Here is a 19,149-nt window from a genome sequence, read left to right on the forward strand (position 1 = left end):
TCTTAAAGAAGCATTATTACTTTGACTGATAATGACTGATAAATAACCAAACACACGATTTGATCCTTTCAAAATCAGCTGGATGGAGCTCAATAGAAAGCAGTCTTGATAAACTCACTAGTCAACATCACTAATTGGCTAGTTGGTCATCCTAACAGAGTTTTAGGTTTGTAGGTTCATGAAGAGATGGACGTGGAAGGCTGTATTTTTTGTCTCAGGGTCAATTGATAGCTTAAAAATAAGCTATCAATTGACTCAATATCTTACAGTGGAACACTTTTTATAGCTCACAATTTTACTTAATATTTTAAAATGTAACTATATATCTCTCAATTTGAGTTTGTCTCCTAATTTTGATTCTCACAAGGTGACTTTCTCTCAAAATATACACTGTCCAGCCAAAAATAAATAAATCGCTGTTTGCATTTAAATTGGCAAGTGCTTAAAAGCCTGTGATTGGATAATATATTGCAGTGATTATGTTTCTAGCATGTTATACGTTTGGCAACAGTTCTTCAGTTCTAACCCTAATTGATGGAGAGTGTAGCTTTTCATTTCTTAAACAACCATGTAGAAAGATACATTATCGCCATATTCCAGGATGTTAATGTCTTGATTCATCAAGCTCAAACTGAAAGAATGGTTGAGAGGGAGCATGGAGAATCATTTTCACACATGAATTGGCACCTCGTCCAGATCTTAAAATCATTGAAAGTCTTTAGGATGTGCTTGATCTTGACCAAAAATTGTCTTTGCATATGGCTAATGACTCTTAAACATTTGCCTATTTAACTCCCAACAGTGGCTCTTTTTTTTGTCCAGGTAGTGTATCTTACAACAAAAAACAGATGTGAAAATGTGATTTTGCCCCAATTTGACTTGCTCACAATGTGACTTAAAATACCAATGTGACCTTACATCTCACAATTTGACTTATTATATAAAAAAATTCTCACAGTTTGAATTTGTTGACTAATTTGACTCTAAATATCAAAATCTGACTGACATTATATTGTACAATTTTAAGATCTCCAAGTGTGATACTTCCATAATTAGATTTTCTCACAGTGTGACATGTTAAAATCTCACAATGTGGCTTTAAAACTTACAATTTTACTTGCTCTCACAATGTGACCTCCCAATTTGACTTTTTATCTCCAAGTGTGACTACATCTTTCAATTATTATTATTATTATTATTATTATTATTATTTATTTATTTATTTATTTATTTATTTATTTATTTATTTATTTATTTATTTATTTATTTATTTATTTTAAACTTTTTCTCACAATTAAAGTCACATTTTGACACATACAGGCAGTTAATTATTTTTTTTGTACTCTGAGGCAGAAACAGCCACCCATAAATGGAGCACTGGTAGAGTTGGCAGTATATGTTGAATGTTCATGTATAGTGGTTGTTAAAGGGTTAGTTCACCCAAAAATGATTCGTGATTCGGATCGCATGTCAAACTGCTGAAATCACGTGACATTGGCAATCCGAATCATGAATCAATACGCTGATTCATAACAGTTTGAAACATTGTTTTGAATTTGGCCCATTACTATAGAAGTCGTTATTTCGTTTTTTTGCTCACAAAAACTATTTTCGTTTCTTCATAAAATTATTATAGAACCACTGTAGTCAGATGTTTTTAACGACATCAAGACAGCTTTGTGACAACATCTTTAGTGCCTTTTATGGGTCTTGAGAGAGGAAATGACATTGGTGTCAATGATTTCAACAAAAATATCTTCATTTGTCTTCCGAAGATGAACGGAGGTCTTATGGGTGTCGAACGACATTAGGGTAAGTAATGAATGAGAGAATTTTCATTTTTGGGTCAACTAACCCTTTAAGTTTAGGAGTGATGTGTGTTTTGATTCCTGCCTCGCATTATTGGTGTCTTCATCTCACTCTCACTCTCACTCTCACTCTCTCTCAATTCAATTCAATTCAATTCAGCTTTATTGGCATGACTGTTGGATAGTACAATGTTGCCAAAGCATTAAACATGCAACAAGTTATACAGGTATAGATATATACATACTCTCTCACTCACTCTTTGCATTGCTCCGCCACAGTTTACGCCATAGCAGAGGCACATCTGAAAGTCTTTATGGAGAGGAAATGGTAATTGCAAGCAGCATTCAACCTTCTGAGTGGCCTGATCTCACTGGCTCACTCCTCCAACCTCTTTGACTTCTCTCACTCTCAATCTCTCCTCTCTTGGTTTTTTAAAGTCCCTTGAAAATTTCTAAGCGGCTAGCTCATCATCTGTTTGCGAGTCAACAATGGCAATGCCCTTTTTCCACCAAAAAAAGTCTTGTTTGCGTCAACACATTTTTTCCCACCAGTTGTCAGCCATAAGATTAGCATCCACAACCCGATTGGACGTGCTCCAGCTCTGTTTTAAGATCTGATGTGTTGCGATATCTTGATATGTGTGCGCGAGCACGTACATTGCGGGGCTCTGTGTGAACCTAGCACGGAATGAGACAGAAATCTTGTCTAACGGTAGCTAAAAAATCTGTGCGGTTTCGAGGACTTGAGGCGGTAACGAGGCTTTCAACCCCTTCCACAGCTTTTTGATACATTTGGCTCATTTTTGTGTCTTGCGGCTTTGTCGTAATAGTCCTGCAGTTATTTTAAAAATTGTTTGGTTTTTTGGTGGGTGCAATGGGGAATTGTGCAGGCCCATGTTGTATACTTAATAAGGGAGAGAGTATCTGATACATGAAACTGTAAATTAGTGTGAGGTCAGTGGCTCAGCAGGGATCTCATGTGGGGACAGCTTTTGAGAATGACCTCAGGACAGCGTAGAGATGTCAATGAAGCACCCAGGGACAGATTGTCAGACTAGATTGTCATTCATCTTTCAATCTAGGGCAGAAATGCCACCTCTGTTGCAAAGCTCCATTCATCATTTGACCATATGGATGTTCATACACAGATTTCCATTAACCCTCATAAAAGTTGATGAAAGAGAAACCTCAAATTGTTCAGTCCCATATTGTCAACAAGTCTGAGCATCAGTTTGCATAATCAGCCACAGAGCAACTGAGAGATGTTTTATATGTGTATGTGTGATCTTGATCATTTTTCCCCCTCACTCTCATATTTTTCACTCCCACAGTTATGCCAAAGCAGCTTTTTGTCTTGAAGAGCTGATGATGACAAACCCACACAATCACCTGTACTGTGAACAGTATGCCGAGGTACAATTTATTTCTGCCTGCAACAAATGTTATTTTCAGTTTAATTAAAGTGATTTAAAAAGCCATCCAAAGCAATACATTTTAAATGGTTGAGATATAATCATGCCATCATTAACTAAGAGTGACGCATAGAAAAAATTAAATAGAAATGTTTAAATATACAATAAATATACATTTAAAAATGTACACAAACTATTAACTTAAAGAGTTAGTTCACCCAAAAGTGAAAATTGTCATTCATTACTTACCCTAATATCGTTCGACACCCTTAAGACCTCCGTTCATCTTCGGAACACAAAAGAAGATATTGTTGAAATCCGATGGCTCAGAAAGGCCTTCATTGACACCAATGTCATTTCCTCTCTCAAGACCCATAAAAGTTGTTACAAAGTCCATCTCACTAAAGTGGTTGTACAATAATTTTATGAAGCAATGATGATAATTTTTGTGTGCAAAAAACCCCAAAATAACGACTTATATAGTGATGAGCCAATTTCAAAACAAAGATTTGAACCATTATGAATCAGCATATTGATTCATGATTCGACACTGCTGAAATCACGTGACATTGGCGAATCCTGAATCGATATGCTGATTCATAACCGTTCAAATCTGTGTTTTGAAATCGGCCCATCACTATACAAGTCGTTATTTATTTATTACACTATTCTCAAAAACTATTCTTGTTCTTCATAAAATTATTGTAGAGCCACTGTAGGGTGAGATGGGCTTTGTAACGACATTTCAGTGCCTTTTATGGGTCTTTAGAGAGGAAATGACATTGGTGTCAATGAAGGCCTTTCTGAGCCATCAAATTTCAACAAAAATACTGTAATTTGTGTTTCAAAGATGAACGGAGGTCTTACGGGTGTCAAACGACATTAGGGTAAGTAATTAATGATTACTTGTTTTTGGGTGAACTAACCCTTTAAGATTGCATACTGTTGTATTTTTGGGTATGATTTTGTATTTTTTATTTTTTATTGCTTGTCCATTTTTTGTTGTGATTTTTTTGTTTTGTTTAACATTCAGTATATTCAAGCAGGTTTGATTTTTGTCGCTTTTGTAGCAGAGAAATCTTTTGCCAACTTTGCACTCTGACTTGCTAAATCCATCATGTTGTATGCTTGTATAGGATAATTCCTGTTTATTTAGATCATGTTCTGTTTATTTAGCTCTCATGTCAGCTTTAAGGGTGCCTATAACACAACATCACCTTTCTGTTTCCTCTGCCATCTCCCCCAGGTAAAGTACACCCAAGGAGGTCTGGAAAACCTCGAGCTGGCCAGGAAGTATTTTGCGCAGGCACTGAAGCTTAACAACAGAAACATGAGGGCCTTGTTCGGCCTTTACATGGTAGGTTGTTCAGAAAACAGAAACCTTCTCTTTTGCTTTTTTATGGACGTGAATGGTTGCAGAGGCAGTGATCAGTTCACACAGGGGCAGTTTTTTCCAGTCCTTGTGTAGGAAAATCTCGGACTTGTAATTTTTTTTCTGTAACGTAACCCACCAGCCATTTGTAGGGCATTTCTATGTTTATTCCAGAGATAAACAAACCTTTGAAAAGTAAAAGAATGGTAGAGAATAGGCAACCTCTCCGTCACACGTGGCTCTGCTGGATAGGTTCAGGCAATATGTGTGCTGAACAAGCCTTTCATCTGTATTTATTTAAACAGGAAGTTGTCCATTAACACCAATGCATCATTTGTAAGTGACTCCTGACATATGAACACAAACAGCCAGCTAGGGGCCCACTGTTCAAACATACACACACATACACACACACACACACACACACACACATGCGCGCGCGCTTCAGTAGTTCAAACACAGAACCATGACAGTCATCAGTGCTCTTTGATGTGCGATTTGCACGTGTGACAAGACCCTCAACAGAAGGATGTTGGTCAGCACAACAAAACCAATTGCCTGTTTCCCGGTCATATGTAGAGAAAAGTGCAGCCCCCAGCAAAAAAAAAACAAAAAACATATGAAACATGAGATATTGTGACCAATCTTTTTTACTTTTAATAAACTGTATTAATGAAAAAGGAGACGAACGGAAAAAAAAATTGCATTGTGATGTCAACTATTTTAAAACTACTACTATCACAAAATTCAAATGCACAAGTGAAATTTAACTTGAACAGGTTTTCACGACAGTGAATGGACAGTTTTCATATATTTTTATTGTTAACAAAAAGCTATTAATAAATATTATAATATTTTTGATAATTGAAATGAAGCTCAAATAAATATTAAAGGAAAAACTTAAAATTAAAAATGTTGCTTTGGCACCTAGCTGGAATCAAATGTTTACGTTAAGGTGCTAAAAATGCTAAAAAATAAATTTATAAATCAATTAAGTAGAAATAAAATAATAAAAATGTAATCCCCAAACTAACAATGACAGGAGGACATAAGACAACTAAAACTTAAAATTCAACTTAACTTTAGCTAATTCAAAGTATTATTAATTATTAGGAAGTGTATGCAATTATTAATTATTAGGAAGTGTATGCAAGACTGTGGCCAAAACTTGTACCTATCCCCTCTCCCATTCCCCCTCTGACTCGAGGTTGCCAGATAGGCTGCAGGATCCAGCAGGAATGTTTGTAGTTGCAGCTGGCAACCCGGATGCCGAAACACTACTGACTTTGTGATTGGTCAATAGTTGGAGGGTGGCGCTTCAGGCCAAAACACAACATCATGTCAACATCGACATCAGTTGAGGGCTGCAACAACAACTTTTAAATGACAATATCCTGGCTGGACTACTGTTGTCAGTGATATAAGTATTTGACATTAACATGATTTCTTAATATTTAGTGACATATCAGGGCCATTTTATGGTTAATTGAAATACATTGTTTACATACAGTTCCTTTAAATACCATTATAGTATACAAATAATACTAGAAAAAAAGCTGGTTGATACATATTTAAATATATACAATTTTTGAATATCTGCTTTAATTTGTAAAATGTATTAATAAATGACAAAATATTGACTACATTTTAAGGATATTTTTATCATAAGACTGACCAAAAAAACTAAATGAACACAGATTGTGAGGGATTTGCTGCCAGAAACGGAGATGAGTTTGATTGGTGTGCAGTTAAAGTTTCAGCACATCCATAAGGAAGGGCTTTCATGCTAGCCGACAGTCCTGCAATCTCTGTTGAGCGGGTCTAATAGCAATAACGAGGGAAAGATGGAGGATTTGTGGTTGTGGAACAAAGATCTTGTAGTGGCTGGAGAGCATGATTCACGTTGCGCTATGCTGTTCACACGCCGCCTCCCTGACACTCCCAGGCCTGTCAGCACCGCCTTTCCTATCTCTGATGCGTTAACACACCGCCTAATTTTTTTTTTTTCACTACTCAACCAGGCTCAAAAGCCTCACATTTTCCACCCTTTAAAAATACCCTCCATTGCCATCAGGGTTTAGCCACCCTTCCATTATGTGGGCTTTAAGTGGGAGCCGATGGGTTTTATCTCATGGATCTTTATTGACGCTTTCCAGGAATGGTGATAGTCTTATCTTTATGTGTTTCCCCCAATGCTGTGGTCCATCTCACTCTTGTTTGTTGTCTCTTTTTTGTCTCTTCTCCCGCAGTCAGCGAGTCACATCGCAGCCAGCCCAAAAGTTAGTGCAAAGGTGAAGAAGGACAATGTGAAGTACGCCGCATGGGCCACCTCTCAGATTAGCAGAGCCTATCAGGTGAGAGGTGTGCGTGAGTTAATTGGCAGTGTCACCTGAATATCTCCCGATTTTTTTTTTTTTTTTTTTTTTTACATAACAGTGGTAATGCCAATTCGGTGTGAAAACATTTAGGAAATTAAATATATTTATGAAGAAATTTTCCAAAACTGCAGCTCTTGTGGGGTGTTCCCACTCTGCAGTGGTCAGTATCTATCAAAAGTGGTCAAAGGAAGGAACAGTGGTGAACCGGCAACAGGGTCATTTGTGGCCAAAAATCATTGATGCAAGTGGGGAGCGAAGGCTGTGTGGTTTGTTGCGTATGGGGCTGCATAGCCGCAGACCAGTCAGGGTGCCCATGCTCACCCCTGTCCACCGCCATCTATCCATTGTTCATGGTTCAGGAATGGTTTGGGGAGTACAACAACGAGGTGAGGTTTGAGGTTTTGACTTAGCCTCCAAATTACTCAGATCTCAGTCCAATCGAGCATGTGCTGAACAAACATGTCCGGTCCATAGAAGCCCCACCTCGCAACTTACGGGACTTAAAGGAACTGCTGCGAACATCTTAGTGCCAGATACCACAGAGTCCATTCCTCGACGGGTTAGGCTGTTTTAGCTGGTGTAATTGTGTAAAATTAAATATTTAAACTACTGTTCAAAAGATAGAAAAAAAAGATCATGCTTCTACAAAAATATTAAGCAGCACAATTTTTTAACACTGATTTTTTTTTTTTTTTTTACTTAAGCACCATATCAGCATATTAGAATGATTGATGATAGATCATGTTAAAATACATTAAAATAGAAAAGTATTTCATTGTATTTTTTCTGTACTTTTGATCAAATAAATGCAAAATTGATGAGCTTTATTACTGACTCAACTTTAGAATGGTAGTGTATTTATCACACTTTTTTATGTTTGAATCAGAACACTTATTTCTGTTTTCTGTTTGTTGTTGGATCTTTTCAATCTTACCAAAGATGTACTGTGGTCTAGCAGAATCTCTACCTAGTCATACTGCCCAGCCCTAGTTTCTGGCAATGCTGTTTGGCGGCCTGGGTTTTTGCTTTTTCTCTTTTGCAGGGCACAATCTTATATACAGACAGTACAGCACATCCCCAGACAGTGAGCGTATGCCATGCCTTCACGCTGGGTCTGTGCTGAACACGCGTGCCTGGGCAGAGCGCAGCTAATGTGTTGACTTAAGCCCACAGGGCCTGGCATTGTGTTACGCAGCTGTTTTCTATGTCTGCATGTTAAAGCGCCACTATCCCTATGAAGCATAACAGCTGGTGCCAAACACAGGCCTCAGGAGTTAGCAAGGGGAAAATATGCAGTGTGCACACCACGGCTGCAAAGAGAAGCAATAATGATAGCAGAAGAGAGGAAAAAGTGAAGTGCAGCGCGCATGGTATCACTAAAACGGTTTATACTGTTGCCATGGTACACAATGTAAATATTTTAGATTTATTAGAAATCTTAACTGCCATCAGAGTGGTATACATTGCTTATTTAAGGATTGACAGTTAAAAGTGTAATAAAGGGGTCCTTAGTCAGCAATTGGGGCCACACACACATACACACAAGCGTACCCTTGGAGTGTTTCCTGTGCGGTTGGAGGGCTCTTGTCACACTCTAGATCGAGCCCCCTTAACTTAGACTTGTTGGTGGGCATCTCAGTTCCAAAGAGGGGCTTTTTAGATGTACACCACAAGACCAAAGTCTGACCAGAATGAACTGGATCTTGCTATTAACACTTTCCCTGCCAAACACAAAATGTTCTGTCTTTCTGTGTTTTCACTGTCATATGCTTGGGGGTGATATGACACATCTTCTGAAAGAGTACTGCATCTTTCGATCGAAGCAAACGTGAAGAAGTTGCAGAAAATACATTTCATGTAATCATTGCAAAATAATTTGTAAAATAATGTAATCACCAACATTAAACAACATATACATCAAAACTGCCTAATGTTACTAAATGAAATGTCGACCCAGGATGTGCTACAGAACTGCAAGCATTAGGGTTGTTGATGTACTTGACTTAGACCATTTTGATCATTGTTCTTAATCTGATCCAGGTACAGTCTTACACAAATGCAATTTTTTTCAGCTTTTTGCGCAAAATGTTGCCTTTTTTCATTAAATGTACCCATAATCAGTGTTGATTTAAAAAAAAGAGTTCATGACACTTGTTTTTAAGAGTCCGTTCTTTATTTTTATATATTGCACGTTCAGATAGTCATTCAGAAAAAAAATATTCTGGAGGACATAACATTTTTTTGTGAAAATTATCAAAAGTACTGGTGGGGAAAGAGTTAAAGAGTGAATTCACTCAAAAATTAAAACTGTCATTACTCACCCTCATGTCGTCACAGACCTGTATAACATTCTTTCGTCTGTAGAATACAAAAAAACATATTTGAACTCCATTCAATGAATGAAAATGGGGACAAAAACAACTAGATTTCATTGTGTGAATAAATAGGTTTGGACATGAGTACATTTTACTGGGTGAGTAAAATGACAAATTTCATTGTTGCGTCAATTATACCTTTAATACTAAAGGTAGTGTTGTAATACTTGAGACTGGTCTTAAGACCATTTTTTGAAGGTTTTGGTCTTGCCTCGGTTTCGACCACATTTGTATTCGGTCTTGTCTCGGTCTTAGACTTAGAGGACTCTGGATTTTGTTTCAAGACATGTCAAGACCACAACTGCTGGGATATTAGTAAATTGCACTGTCTGATTTATTTATTAACATCATTAATGTAATTGTGTAATTTCATTTGATTGGTAATAGCTCTATATAGTGTATTATTCTAGTAATATTTATTGATGAACATTAAGTAATTTCTCAGGTGTTAATGTGGTGCTGGTCTTGACTTGGTCTCGTCCTGCCTTGGTCTTGGGCTAAACCCCTCAAAGTCTTGGTCCTGTCTCAACATACATTGGTCTTGGTCTCGGATTTGGTGGTCTTGTCTACAACACTAACTAAAGGGACCTATAAAATGTGCATTGTTAACTTTTTACATTTTCTTTTATAGAATAAAATATTTAAGGACTGTTATCCACTTTCAGAAGTAACGCATCGACCTTGTGGTCTCCAACCCTGAGGGTGTATTAAAACTTGGCTGGTTTTCTGTTGGAATTTCCAGACCACCCAATAAATGGGTATTAATGTTCCTTTCATTCCTGTCTTTTTTTACGCAGTCATCTTCTGTATCTTTCTCCTCCATTGACTGATTCGTACGCCTCAGGAGAGACTTTACTCACAGAACGTCATTGCTTATGGATGGCTGTCTTTCTGACAGTGTCCTAACCGTAGCTTCAGCAGCATTGTGCGTCAAGGCTTTGTGACGGTACTTGGCTCCTATTTTTGTCGCTTTACACCCAGTAGTCCCTCCCACAGTTAAATCTCATAGGCCAGAAAGTATGCTCCTTGTTGTTTTATTTTACAGATACAATACGTTCCGATTGATAGTCACTTTGTGCAACATTTCACCTTCAGTGAGGAGGGAAAAATCCTATGACACTCAACATAACGCATGTCTTATAGGTTATAGATAACCCAAAAATAAAATGTCTGTAGTCATTTACTCACTGTCATGTTTTTCCAAATATGTATGACTTTTGATATGTAACAAAAGAAAATATGCATATATTTTCTATGCAATTTAATTAGGTCCAGTGTTGTTTTGGTCCTCATTGACTTTCACTGTATGGCCAAAATCTTTTTTCAAAATATCTTCCACAGAAGTCAAACATGTCTGGCACAACATGAGAGAATGATGACATCACTTAATATTTTTTTGTAAACTATCCCTTTCAGACAAGGTGTTGTACAATGTTTTGTCAAAACAAAGATATCTGCTGATGACACTTGGTTCTTGGGAGGTATTACAAATGATATTATTAATTTTTTTATATATAAAGTGAGTCGGAGACTTTGATGTCAGTTTTCATGTAGCTGGTGTAGAGAGAACTTGAAATACTGTGAGAATCATGTGTGTCCTCTAATGACATGGATATGTTGAAGGGGCTTTGAATATGCAGGTAAGAATTTACCCAAGGCTGTTCAGAATAAGACATTTATCCTTAACCTTGTTCACTATACCTGAAAGCACCTTAGTTGTATTGAGAGGTCAACATAACCTGTTGTACTCCTTGCTTTGAAGTACTTCTGAGGTCTTTCAAAGAGAAGTTTAGTCACCCTTTAGCAGAGTAGCTTTGATTGATGAGGTCTTCTGGAGGTTAATGGTGCCTCCAACCTCTGGTGGTTAGCATACCTTCATTTGATAGTAGAGGCAAGTCACTTTCTGGCCACGGTTGATGTCCTCGGACAACTGTTCGAAATGAATTTGATGGTGCATTCTGTACTCAACTCACTCCTTTTTCCTCTTAGTGCTTTCTGTCTTTGACTTTGAGCATAAATACATTACATTTATCCTCTCTCTCAATATAAAGATAATAATTCATTGCTGATATCACTCAGCCACAGCGGCTGTCAAGTCCTGAGTCAGTCCACGTTTCATAATAGTCATACAGACGGATGACTCACCTCGCTGATGGATTAGGGTGCAACAGGGCTTTTGATGCGTAATGCCATAGCCCTCACTCACAGCAGATTGAGTGATATGACAGGGTCAGTCCATTATCTAACACTCAGAAACCAAATGCACACGCCTATCGCTTAATTTCATGAGTGAGTAATTGCAATTACCTGGTCGCGTGTCAGCCACGATCAATGCAAACATTGGCATTGAGTCAGCATGTGTACCTGTCTAATTGCCTTGAAATGCATGATATGCATGGGCTGCTGAAGATTGAGTAGTCTTCTGTGCCGTTACTAGATGCCCTTGACTTTTCACTCGTCTAAAACGTGATGGAATCCATCGTTCAGAAGAAACCACACAGCTCACTTGCACAATAATGTGGGGATTTTGTGAGAAGGCTGGGAATGGCAGCCTGGCACTTAGACCACATATCAGCTCTGTTAATCTAGCGATGTTTCCCAGTAAGAAAATAACATTTGTCTCTCTGTATGTGTACATGTCCAGCGGGACCCATGAATTACTTGCAAGGACACAGATATGCACTGCCAAGCCCAGAAACGGCACTGCCATGCTCTCTCGGCCATGCTTTTGTGTGCTTTTTTTCTGTTTACCCAATGAGTTCACTGGGATTGCTGGCTCCTTCTTTCTACAAACGCACCCACAGCCCATTACGATGCAGATGTTTCCTCCAAGGAGGTCTAGAATACCTGGAGAAAGCCGTCTGTTAGCATTCCCATTTGTCTCAATGGCAGTTGTTCGACTGGCGCAATTTGAAATATTTTTTTTTTTGTGTTAACCACCCAAGCTAATCACCTGGGCCTATTTTAAATCATAGTTTTAGAAAATCCTTAAAATTTAAGTCCTTTTAAAGGTCCCTTGTACTCAATAATTGCATCCTGTGAAACTCTAGCCTGGATGCCAGCCGAACTCAGCCCCGCCAACAACATTTGAACTCAGGCAGTTCGGTCTGGACTTCAAAAGTGAAACCAAAGGTGAACCCTCTTCCAAACAGAGAACTTGATTGTACATGGATTCACCTTCACAATTTCTCTCAGAAATGATGATCATGTTAGTAACTGTGTATCCTTAAATTCTTTTTTTAAAACACCGGCAAAGATCGTTTATTCCAGCGTGCGTGCAGACAGGGTTGCCAAGTTTTACAACAAACCCCACCAACTACTAGCCCAAAACAATAGCTTCTCAGGTGGGTTCTCTGGAGAAAAAAATGGCGTTTGGGGGGTAAAGTGATATTTTTTTCACGGTTGCCTGCTAAAATTTGCATTCCTGAGTCTATATATCACACAATTGAGGTTGCTTCAACCTGGAGACTTGGCCACACAGTGCAGTTGAGTTCTGTTGACATTTGACATGCGTCGCTCCGTTGCTCTGATTGGTTGTAGGTCTATCCAATTGTTTTAGACCCATATTCTGACTAGAATTGAGTATGACCACATCAGGCTAGTAAAACTCATCTATGATCATCAAAATTACATGATTTAAAACATTTCATGTGAAAAGTTTATTCACACTTTAAAATAGCTTAAATGTAACTACACCAGGGGTCTGCAAGTATATTTGGCCATGGGCCAACAACAAAAAATCGCCACTATTGGAAGGATAATATAAGCCCATTAATGGCATTAGTGTTGAGTCATGCTCTTAACAAATTGTGTTTTATTTCGTCTTTTTATATTGTGAATAGTAAATGTGTATTTTAATTTGCTTGTTACGCAATAGAGCCTAACTTATTGTAATATAATTATTTGACATAGTATACTTTTACACAAATAATTATATCTCATGACGGTTTAGAGGCATGTCTAGCTATCCATTCTATCCTCTATCTATCTATCTATCTATCTATCTATCTATCTATCTATCTATCTATCTATCTATCTATCTATCTATCTATCTATCTATCTATCTATCTATCTATCTATCTATCTATCTATCTAATCTTGCTTGAGACTTGAAGGTTAAGACTTGAGACTTGCTTCGGACTTGCACGTGTGACTTACCCCACCTCTGGTATTTGCAGACCCATGAATATGCAAATTAGCTCCACCTCCACTCACTTATACAGGCTCGTCTACTAGTTGATATATCAGAATGTGTTTTATGTATCACTCTCTAAAACGTCAGACACATAACAGTAATTAATATGATTAGCCTTTTGCTTGACTATGTTATCAAACAGCTAATAGTGTATTGCTAATGTTACATAAACAATGTTCCTGTTCGCAAAGAGCCAGACAGCTGCCTTCTAAAAATCAGCATCCTTAGGAATGCTTTGAAAAACTTAGAACGTCAGTGGAGAAAAGGCACATAGTTAGGCATCATAGCATCATATACAGGTCCTTCTCAAAAAATTTGCATATTGTGATAGTTAATTATTTTCCATAATGTAATGATAAAAAGTAAACTTTCATATATTTTAGATTCATTGCACACCAACTGAAATATTTCAGGTCTTTTATTGTTTTAATACTGATGATTTTGGCATACAGCTCATGAAAACCCCAAATTCCTATCTCAAAGAATTAGCATATTTCATCCAACCATTCAAAGAAAAGTGTTTTTAATACAAAAAAAGTCAACCTTTAAATAATTATGTTAATTTATGCACTCAGTACTTGGTCGGGAATCCTTTTGCAGAAATGACTGCTTCAATGCAGCGTGGCATGGAGGCAATCAGCCTGTGGCACTGCTGAGGTGTTATGGAGTCCCAAGATGCTTCGATAGCGGCCTTAAGCTCATCCAGAGTGTTGGGTCTTGCGTCTCTCAATTTTCTCTTCACAATATCCCACAGATTCTCTATGGGGTTCAGGTCAGGAGAATTGGCAGGCCAATTGAACACAGTAATACCATGGTCCGTAAACCATTTACCAGTGGTTTTGGCACTGTGAGCAGGTGCCAGGTCGTGCTGAAAAACCAAATCTTCATCTCCATAAAGCTTTTCAGCAGATGGAAGCATGAAGTGCTCCAAAATCTCCTGATAGCTATCTGCATTGACCCTGCCCTTGATAAAACACAGTAGACCAACACCAGCAGCTGACATGGCACCCCAGACCATCACTGACTGTGGGTACTTGACACTGGACTTCAGGCATTTTGGCATTTCCTTCTTCCTAGTCTTCCTCCAGACTCTGGCACCTTGATTTCCGAATGACATTCAAAATTTGCTTTCATCTGAAAAAAGTACTTTTGACCACTGAGCAACAGTCCAGTGCTGCTTCTCTGTAGCCCAAAAGTGGCTTGACCTGGGGAATGCCGCACCTGCAGCCTATTTCCTGCACACGCCTGTGCACGGTGGCTCTGGATGTTTCTACTCCAGACTCAGTCCACTGCTTCCGCAGGTCCCCCAAGGTCTGGAATCGGTCCTTCTCCACAATCTTCCTCAGGGTCCGGTCACCTCTTCTCGTTGTGCAGTGTTTTTTGCCACACTTTTTCCTTCCCACAGACTTCCCACTGAGGTGCCTTGATACAGCACTCTGGGAACAGCCTATTCGTTCAGAAATTTCTTTCTGTGTCTTACCCTCTCGCTTGAGGGTGTCAATGATGGCCTTCTGGACAGCAGTCAGCTCGGCAGTCTTACCCATGATTGCGGTTTTGAGTAATGAACCAGGCTGGGAGTTTTTAAAAGCCTCAGGAATCTTTTGCAGGTGTTTAGAGTAAATTAGTTGATTCAGATGATTAAGTTAATAGCTCGTTTAGAGAACCTTTTCATGATATGCTAATTTTTTGAGAGCTGTATGTCAAAATCATCAGTATTAAAACAATAAAAGACCTGAAATATTTAAGTTGGTGTGCAATGAATCTAAAATATATGAAAGTTTAATTATCATCATTACATTATGGAAATGAATGAACTTTATCACAATATGCTATTTTTTTTAGAAGGACCTGTACATCCTATACACAATATCCTAGTGTTACATCAACACTGATAATAAGAAATCTTTCTTGAGCATCAAATCAGCATATAAGAATGATTTCTAATGGATCATGTGATACTTAAGATGAGTAATAGCTGATGAAAATTCAGGTTTGCCATCACAGGAATACATTTTCTTTTTATATTTGATCAATCTCATATGTATACAATTTGTTTAACCTGCTAGTAAAGTGCTTTAGTTTACCAGTGTCAGTGTTCATCTTCAGCTCATGCAACTGATGAGTTACTGACATTACTGACAATGATTGGATTTTTTAAAAACATTTCTTCAAAATTTCTTGTCAGTGATGCTCATCATGATGCTCATTTTTGGTGTAGTTTCAGCATCTACTAACTAGGGTCAATGGGGCTAACCAGACAAACCTTGACCTCTTAAACACCTTGCATTGGTTCCTCTGCTGGAGCTGTTGTGGTGATCGGGATATGTTGCAGATGTCAGACGTGACTAATGAGGAGAACCAGCGAGCACAGCCTTTAATGGATAGTGGATTGGTTTATTATGTCAATTGCTGGAGGAGAGGACAGAGAAGTGAGCTTTGGCCGATATGCTCAATTTGTCCAGTTTGAGCAAGGCAGAGGGACTCTTAGCAGATGAGTCACAGCGGATGTGGCAAGAGCATGTGAGTAAGTATGCTTGGCCATGGGGTCTGTCGACTAATGGGTCTTTGTGAGTGAGCGTGTAAGTTGGTGACTCATTAGGCTGTAGTATCCCTCAAATCCTTTTACTCTCATAGGGCGAACAAGGAGAGAGGAAGAGAGACCTGCGGCAGCATCTCAATTACTCTGCTAGTGAGGGCAGCAAACTATTTTTCAAGTCAAAATTTGTATCTTTGAAAGTGAAAGTTTTAAGGGGGTCCTCTAATGGTCCTTTTTACAAGGTGTAAAATACGTCTCTGATGTCCCATGAGTGTGTATGTGAAGTTTATTTCAAAATACCCCACCGATTTTTTTTTATTTTAATAGCATGTTAAATTTATCACTTTTTTTTTTGAGGGTGTGCAAAAACACAGAAAACTGATCAGCCTTTTATATTTAAACTGGAGTCGGACAGTGATGGAGAGACTAAAGAAGTGAGAAAATGTAGAATGCAACAGAATGTTTCTGAATGGTTAGTTGATGTATTTTTGCAGCTGATGTGAAGTTAACTAGCTTCAACTCATGACTAGCATGTTCTGAATTGTGATAATCTGTAATCGCTCATGTGGGAGCTCTTGTAAAATGCCTACAGAGCCTGAGAATATAGGCTGCATATGAAGATAGAACATGTATTGTTCAGTTTAATTACGGTTATAACTTATATTGTCATCTTGCTTTTATGACATGCTATTGCATTTGTGTTACGTACTGTATAGCAATAAATCCCAAATGTGCTCTACAACAAAAACTCTTCCTCTTCTCTAAAGTAGCCCAACATGGCCTCTCCCCTTTTTGCATGTTCCCAGAGTTTGATGTAGTTCTTAAAAAATATTTATTTTAAGTAAATATCTCTGTTTGCTTTAACCTTTGAGTGTTGTAAATTGTAAATGTAGTTTATGCTCGAACAAAAACATTACACACTTACTAAAGTTAAAGTTGAATCATAATCAACCACCGCTTTAAAGGGTAAGTTCACCCAAAAATTAAAATTCTGGAATTAATTACTTGCCCTCATGTCATTTGACACCCGTAAGACCTCCTCTTCGGAACACAAATTAAGATATTTTAGTTAATCCGATGGCTCAGAAAGGCTTCCATTGACAACAATGACATTTCCTCTCTCAAGACCCATAAAGATAAAGACATGACTAAGGCCATCTCACTACAGTGGTTCTACAATAACTTTATGATGCGACGAGAATAGGTTTTGTGCGAAAAAACAACAACAAAAAAACACTAAATAATTACTTGTATAGTGATCGCCGATTTCAAAACACTGCTTTGTGAAGCTTCGGTATCAGCATATCTAACTACTCAACGAGTAGTATTAATTAACATATGTTAAAAGGATGCTGTAATATAGTGTTACCGGTTATATTAATTTGATTAATTCGATCTAGGTTACTATCACTGGAACCCCTAAAAAAATCAAATTTATGCAGACGTGGATAGAGCCTTAAGGTTCAGATATTTGTAACAATGGTTTTTACATACTCTTCACCCTCTTAGAAACAGTCTGACTCTGAAGTGTTTTATGAATGCAGCCCCTGCAAGATATGGGAATTTGAACACAAATACTTGTCTTTTAGCGTTAGCATGTTATGGAGTCTGACGCTCTACAGTGTTTGTGTTAAAACGTAATACGTCCAAAAACATTGTAAATGGAATGATGTCCTTTCATCAACCCCTCTCTCTGTTTCTCCTAGATGGCAGGCCGTGGGAAGAAGGAGAACAAATGCTCAGTGAAGGCGGTGGAGGAAATGTTGGAGTCCATGCAGATCACCATGTCTTAAACCTCAGCTCTGTCCCCCCCCTCTTCCCACAACCTCTGTCACCACAACACCATGGCAGCTCTCCCTGCTCACTAGAGTACTCCACCACCATCACCACCCACAGACCAGACCAGACCACCCAACCCAACCTCCTCTATATCAGTTCATCCATCTTTGTATTGTTTTGAGGTCTCCGGGTAGGCTTCAGACACCCCAAACCATTCAACGTTTCTTGATTCAACCGTCTGCACTCCTTTATTTATTATTAAGAGATTATCATTGGGACGCGTGGTGGAATCAAATGTGTCTGCAACGGAAGTGAGCGTAAAAAGAAAAATCTGTGTAATGTTTCTAGTTCGGTCAGTTCTGGTAGGTTTAAGCGTGTGATTAGAGAGTAAACTGCTTACTGTATGTGCGAGAAACTGATGTCATGACTGACCGGTTTCTTTCTTAGAAAAATAAAGGACTGCATTTTTACTAACCTAGCAATGTTTTGGTAGGTTTTTATTGATCATTCATTTTCTGTTTCATGCATTGATATTCAAGGGTAATTTCTTCTGTCTTGCCCTTTTCTAGGAATTTTTTGGCTAGTTGTTTTCAATTCCCAGCAGGAAGATCATTAAAGATTCTGTTTCTTTCTTAGCACAATAAAGGAATGAATGTTTGACTAACTATATCAATGTTTTGGTAGGTCTTCATTGGTCATTTATCTGTTTCGTGCAATTATATCCAAGGATCATTTGTTCGGTCTCAAACCGGTTTTCGAGAAATGCTTCGGCTAGTTGTTTTCAATCACCAATCGAAGTGAAGATCAGCTGCTCACCTAGCTTCTATAAGATAATGAGCAGTTAGAACCCCTTTCAGACCACCCTTGGACCACTGAATGATAATGGCAATAAAGAGGATAATAATCACCATTACTATGGTCATATAATGTGCCCTCAGAAGACTTCGAACCGATAGAGCCCCAGTTTCACGCTACCCCATGAGCGGTTGCGGGATCTGCTGAAATACTTAGGAGTAACAGAAATTCCCATTAAAAGGAGGCTGAGCAGCAGGCAGTCTCACTCCCAACGATCCAACTGGGACTCGTGCCCCTCAATTACAGCAAGGCCGTCAGGAAAGCTCCATCGGTAATTAAAACAAAAGCACTTTCGATGCATAAATCTGGGTTTTTCTCAAGTGGGAGAGAGGGAAAGATTGAGAGATGTTGTGAAAAAGAGGTCTGGTTTCCTACTGTACTCATTTGTAACGATCACACCGCTTTCTAAATGAGCGTTATTTTCTCACTCACCCGTGCC

General features: G+C 38.3%; 1 protein-coding gene across 1 annotated transcript in view; it reads left to right on the forward strand.

Annotated features, from left to right (window-relative positions):
• The window catches only part of emc2 (ER membrane protein complex subunit 2), a 38,985-nt gene extending 20,461 nt beyond the window's left edge, over window positions 1-18,524 (forward strand). Inside the window, exons 8-11 of the mRNA XM_067448273.1 lie at window positions 3,140-3,221; window positions 4,467-4,577; window positions 6,842-6,946; window positions 17,783-18,524. Of these exons, the coding sequence (XP_067304374.1) occupies window positions 3,140-3,221; window positions 4,467-4,577; window positions 6,842-6,946; window positions 17,783-17,869 (385 nt within the window). The 3' untranslated portion in view covers window positions 17,870-18,524. The remainder of the gene's footprint in view (window positions 1-3,139; window positions 3,222-4,466; window positions 4,578-6,841; window positions 6,947-17,782) is intronic.
• Window positions 18,525-19,149: the final 625 nt, after the last annotated feature.

The sequence above is a fragment of the Pseudorasbora parva genome, chromosome 7 (genome assembly GCF_024679245.1).
Source record: "Pseudorasbora parva isolate DD20220531a chromosome 7, ASM2467924v1, whole genome shotgun sequence".
Classification (NCBI taxonomy): domain Eukaryota; kingdom Metazoa; phylum Chordata; class Actinopteri; order Cypriniformes; family Gobionidae; genus Pseudorasbora; species Pseudorasbora parva.